Raw genomic sequence first — 5,904 nt, forward strand, 5'->3', positions numbered from 1 at the left:
TAGTGGCAGCGGTGGGATTCGAACCCACGCCATCGAAATGACTGGTGCCTTAAACCAGCGCCTTAGACCGCTCGGCCACGCTACCGCACGCTTAGGTTTCGCGAAATCGCTATATATCGGTCGTCATAGCTATTGTCAGACTTTTGTTTCTGAGTTTTATTCGCAAAAGTACTACCATTTACCCGTAAAATGCTAATTAAAGCCTACTGTTTACGTTTATTTTCACGTGTTTTTAGGTTCAACCAATAGAAAAAAAACATAAACTTATGCTTTGTTCTGAGTATATTGCATTGGGACCTTATAGGCCTAAACCAAGCATTCGAACTTCGTTACCCTTACACACTTGTGCGATACTTTTCTACAGACAATATTACAAGGCATTACAGCTGTCAAACCTTTTCCGGACTAATCTGAAAGCTTTTAGTTCTAGGAAATTGGAATTTCCTGGTCCCTAAAGGTTGTTTTAACTAGTAGATACATAGCTGTAGAACTGTACACTGCGTTTCAGGTTATAACGTTGTAGCTTTGTTTCTGTGTACATTTTTTGAATGAAAGAATGTTTTAAACCGAGAATGGCTAAATAGGGCTTATTATCTCATTAGGCTTTAGGAACAAAACGGTTTGTTAACTTATTACGTTGCGAAAATTAATTATGAGAAAGGGATACAACAGATGGACCTGGCTGTACGCTGCACTTAGTCTAGTCGGAATGGTAATGTGGACGTACTTTCAAATGAGGTAATAACGCGGGTGGCCTGGATTTTTTATGCCCAAGTTCGTATATAAACATGTTTATGTACATACCTTGGTTAAGTATCTTTATCAACAAGAATATTGTTTATATTTCTTATTATAACTTCTTTAAGATGCCCACCAGAATTGAACATTCATCGAGATCCTCCAAGACCTGTTCGAAGCATGAAATTATCAAGTAGGCTAAATCATATAGCCACGTATACCTCCAACTTTAATCGGCGAATAATAACTTATATAGCAGGGTGGGGGCAAATGGGACACCTTTTTATTCTATTTTCTCGTCCCAATTGGTAGTAAAAAAGTAACATTCAAAGAATTCTAAAACCGTTTTAAGCAATTAACAACAGTCTATGGCAGTCGTGGGGATACGGTCATATATAATTCGTTGAATCGTCTTTGCTTACTACCAAATTGGAAAAGAAAATAGAATGAAAAGGTGTCCCATCTTCAGTCGCCCTACTATAATACATTCCCGGTGCAATGACACAGTAGTTTGTTCGTACCCATAGATTACGGGTTGCCCAAATTATTATAGCCATAAAGAAAAAATGGGAAACTATAACCAATAAAGTTACCTATGTTGCAACTTGGATATTGGGTGTTAGATCCGTTGTGTTATACCGATATTCATTGCCGCGGCACGCGAAAGAGACACAGCATTTATTTATAGCGCATACAATGTGGTGTATAATATAATCTTAATTTTGCCAACGGAATGTTCTCTACATTCATTGTTTGTATGCCACAGGCAACCAAGTTCACATGGGCGACGACCAGCAGGTTTTGGTGAGCCGTTTCTTCGCTGCAAGGAGAGTCAAAACAGGAATTGTAGAACTCTGGAGAGCGTTCCAAAACGAGATTTTAAACATCGGTGGCGATACCGAGAAAACCAGGGTTATAAGAAAACTGAAAGAAAGATATAAGTATGCGGGACTATTTTATTTTATTGAAAACATGCATGTGTTGGGATGACTAGAACATTTTTTGCAGCGCATTGTTAATTGATATGGACGAGTTGTTATCTTTCGACGATCAATGGAGAAGCGAGCTCTCCAAGCAAGCAACCAGTGAGGTGGCGGAAACTATATCTCGACTACAGGTACAGATAGGCGTGGCTTTTGGAATATATATAGTAGGGTGGGAAAAGACGGGACAGACGTGTCCCACTACTCTGCACATATTGTTCAAATATGCTGATCGTGATATAAACAACCAAAACAATGGTCTATATTGGTGTCATCAGGATACAGCTTTATAATGCTTTAAATATTCTTTGTTTATTACCACATTGAACCAGTAAACAGAATGAAAAGGCGTCACATCTATATCCAAACCTATACTTTTATTCACTTTCACTGTTATAAAATTCCGAATAACTGGGTGTTCATGCGTGAATTGAAGTTGCGAAACAAATCCGGTCCTAGTCCCAAATAGTCTGAATTATATCGTATAAATATAAAATCAAATAAATTGGGTTCTGTTGATAAATATTTAATGCCAAATTGTATTCTATATATTTTGATGCTTATCCTGAGTGGCACATTTTCTGAGTTCGTTGTTAAAGTTGTCGTTTATAAACTTGCGACATATACGACTTCAATCTTTGTCTACTATTGCTCATATCCGTGTTGATACTCTGCTAATTAGTCTATTATTGGTTTTGATCTGACAAAATTCTGTGCACAATTGTCAAACATTTTGACCTATTTTCGTATGTCACAGCAACAGACTCTAAAAATAGTTCTTGGCGTTTACAAATCGGTTGAACGAGCTCGCTTTTAAAGTTCTGTGTTAAATGTTCTGCACGTTTTTTAGAATCCGGAAGATTGTAATGGGAGCCGACTCAGCAGTGGCATGATTAAATGTGGTTTTGGATGTACAATGCACTCACTAGTAGGGCGGTTTGACCATGCCATTGCCCAGAACAGACGCTTCATCATAAACGGTTCGCAAAGCGATTATTCAAACGGATTGGATGTTATAACAGAAAACTTCAAACCAATATCTTCTTGTCCTAAAGAAAACGCAGAATTGGCTTATGTTAACAGTGTATGTTATATGGACGGATGTGATATACTAAACAGTTAAGTGGAACTGACGATATCTACATAAAGCTCAGTGTTGTGTATTTGTTACTATGATTTATCGATGTCCTAACTACGTGAATGTAAAACAATTTAATATTTTTAGAAACAAAAGAGCATTCTTCCAACATTCAAGACTATAAGTACGTTCACGTAAGTGAAATAATTTCATTTCATGTTGATGCATTTAAGCCGTTGGGAGCAAGTGAGCAACTATGGACCAAATTAGTAAACTTTCATGGAAATCCAACCGCGTGGTGGAAGGGTCAACTACTTCGTTACATCGTGCGACCAAATGAGGCCATAGGACAAATGCTAGAGGAGAAAAGAGCAAAAATAGATTTTGGCGAGCCAATAGTGGGGTATGTAAAGACTGCAAAAAATGTATGCTGTTGTATAGTACTATGGGGTAAGACGGGACATCTTTAGCACATAATATGTATCCAAATATCCTGATCGTGTTTTAACCAATTAATAACGGTCTATAAGAGTGAAGATACAGTTTTATATTTCTTTGAATTTTCTTTGTTTACAGCCAAATGGGACGAGAAAAAAGAATGAAAAGGTGTCCTGTTTTGCTTATTTAGGATTTACAAGAAAAATAGTTGTAAGTCGGTAAAAAGCATACATATAGTGACAAATTTATTTGTATTCGCCATGCAGCGTCCATGTCAGAAGAACAGACAAGTTGGTTATGCCGGGTGAGAATGCAGAATTTCACTATTTTCGTGAATATATGAAGCACGTCGATGATTGGTACGACAGGTACGAACTGCAAATAAGAAAACTTGGTGCTGAACATAAGATTCACCGAAGAGTTTACTTGGCAACCGATGATGTATCCGTTTGGAAAAAAGAGTTAAAAAGGTACCTGAATGACCGCTTAGAAAAGATGTTTTTTCAAACCAAACTTTTGGAGAAGATACTCGATGTTTTAAATTAAACCGCTTTTGTAGTTACAGCTCATATACGTTTTTTGGAACCCGGGAATTCTCAATAGCTGCAGGAAGTAGCAGATCATCACGTACCTCAAAAAATGGTTTACGTGGCATCATAACTGACATTTCGATGCTCTCGAACTGTAACTTTTTGGTTTGCACTTTCACATCCGAAGTAAGTTGACAACAGGGCTGAAAACGTATTGGTATTTATAGGTGGAAAAAGCAAACGCAATGAGCAACATTTGATGTTAATTTGTTTTAAAATTCGATGATCATTTCTTTGTTGGTTGGTGTAGTCTAACTCATAACCGTATGTACTATAAACAGGTGTGTAAAGCCGCTTACGAACTCAAGCAAACATACTCGCTTGATGCTTCCGATGATGCAATCTCCCTGGACAGCATGTACGGAACAGTCGGCCTGCCGAATAAACCATTAAAGGCAGTGTACGACCACACCGAAAACAAAACGACAAGCAATATGGGGTTCAAGCCGGGAGATGATGTTTTTATCATGAAAAACCTCTGGAATGGAACATACGATGGATGGAATGGCCGAACTGGAAATATAGGCATTTTTCCATCGTATAAAGTTCAGTATGAAGGGAAGTACTGCTCAAACCAGTCAGCACTTTTTCGTACAACTTTTATTAGAAGTGATTAAAACAAAGTTACGTATATATAGCCGCAAAAATAAAACAATGCACATTTAAACACAGATTCTAATTTATTTTAGTGGTCCTAAAAAGTTTAGTATTTATATGATGGCGCTACAGCTATAAGATAGTCAGCAGAAAGAAATCGAAGTTAAAACTATTATCCATATAGCACGTCCACGCAGTTAAAACAAAGAGCAATGTTCGAATGTTGGTAATGAAAGCTGACTCTGCGCTAGCAAATCCCACCGGTACCCTGGTTAAATGAAGTCAAACCGAAATTCTGCAGCACCATGGCCGAAAAACGTATACCTGGTTCAGCGGCAACAAGTGATTACATTTCTCGTCACAGTAATTATAGCTCTCGGTATCCTTTTATTTATTTAGATCTTTACTGTCATTTCATTTTTTCGCATTGCGTCAAAGGGTGTTATCTCCTGTACGAGGTTGTTGTTACTCTCCCGCACTGTACGAATAACTCGTTGTGTGACTTGTATCACCCTTGTGCAATTACGCAATAAACGATTTGATACATTAATAAACAAAACGTTAGGATGAAAGAATAAAATATTAAAATATCGCGTGTAGCTTCCGATTTTAAAAAAATTAAAATAATATAGTTTTCAAAGTGAGTGACCCAAAACAAATCAGCATACTTGTATACTGTGCTTTATGTTTTCCCGCCATTTTTATTTATTTAAATTTGTAACAAATAGAAGTAATCCAGTCAGTCAACCAGGTTTGAATTCGGAACAGTCCCTTCTTTGCCCACCACCTAAATTAAAAACTTGCTTTTAATTCATTTCCCAGCAACGACAAGACGTATTTTGATGTTTTGAAGATGTACATGTGTACTACAGGTTAGAATTTTAAATACAAATGTAGTGCTAATGAAAGATTTCACCTACTAACCGCTAAACCAAATCTACACCTCCGATTTATACGTGAAAAAAATTATTGTTCTATAAAAATTACTATGTATAATTTATGTACTCACATTTTGTTATGGTTATGTAACTAGTTATATACTTACAGAGTACAGTATTTTAATAGTAAGCCTATTATGTGTGCATTAGATCAAGGATATTAAATTAAGTCATTTCATACAAGCGGTGAATGTGTTGGAAGACTGACACAATTGTTGATGGTTTTTTTACTTGTTTAGTGTAGGCTAATACTGCATCTTCTATACTGTATATAGATAAGTAACATTTCTTTATGTCGCGAAACTGTGCTTATTTCGTTGTATTAAAATAAAACAGTAGCTTAAGTAGACTATGGTTTAAATTGGGATTGTACCAATTAATCATAATGCAGCAATAGTATATATGATCCAACATGTGTTGTTGTGAACCACTTTATTTAATATTGAAATATGAAGATAGTTTACCAATTATTACATGTATACAATTTAACCTTTTCTACACACAAAAACTCCTTTAACTGAGAGAAAATGTTTCTTAGTACG

The 5,904-nt window shown here is 36.4% G+C and overlaps 1 protein-coding gene and 1 non-coding gene across 3 annotated transcripts; one reads left to right on the top strand and one right to left on the bottom strand.

Annotated features, from left to right (window-relative positions):
• Positions 1–3: 3 nt before the first annotated feature.
• Trnal-aag (transfer RNA leucine (anticodon AAG)) lies at positions 4–85 on the bottom strand. Its single transcript has one exon. It is a non-coding gene; the product is annotated as a tRNA-Leu (tRNA).
• Positions 86–137: 52 nt separating this feature from the next.
• Positions 138–4,494, top strand: LOC149733734 (alpha-(1,6)-fucosyltransferase-like). Of its 2 annotated transcripts, XM_089881130.1 has the most exons (9): positions 138–738; positions 867–931; positions 1,505–1,679; positions 1,747–1,855; positions 2,572–2,839; positions 2,947–3,202; positions 3,504–3,707; positions 3,797–3,953; positions 4,109–4,494. In XM_089881130.1, the coding sequence occupies exons 1-9, from the start codon at positions 653–655 to the stop codon at positions 4,442–4,444; spliced, it is 1,656 nt and encodes a 551-aa protein (XP_089737256.1). In that variant the 5' UTR covers positions 138–652; the 3' UTR covers positions 4,445–4,494. The 2 variants fall into 2 exon arrangements, with proteins under 2 accessions (XP_089737256.1, XP_089737258.1); XM_089881132.1 differs by lacking the exon at positions 867–931.
• Positions 4,495–5,904: the final 1,410 nt, after the last annotated feature.

This window comes from Ciona robusta, chromosome 7, assembly GCF_009617815.1.
Source record: "Ciona robusta chromosome 7, ASM961781v2".
NCBI lineage: Eukaryota > Metazoa > Chordata > Ascidiacea > Phlebobranchia > Cionidae > Ciona > Ciona robusta.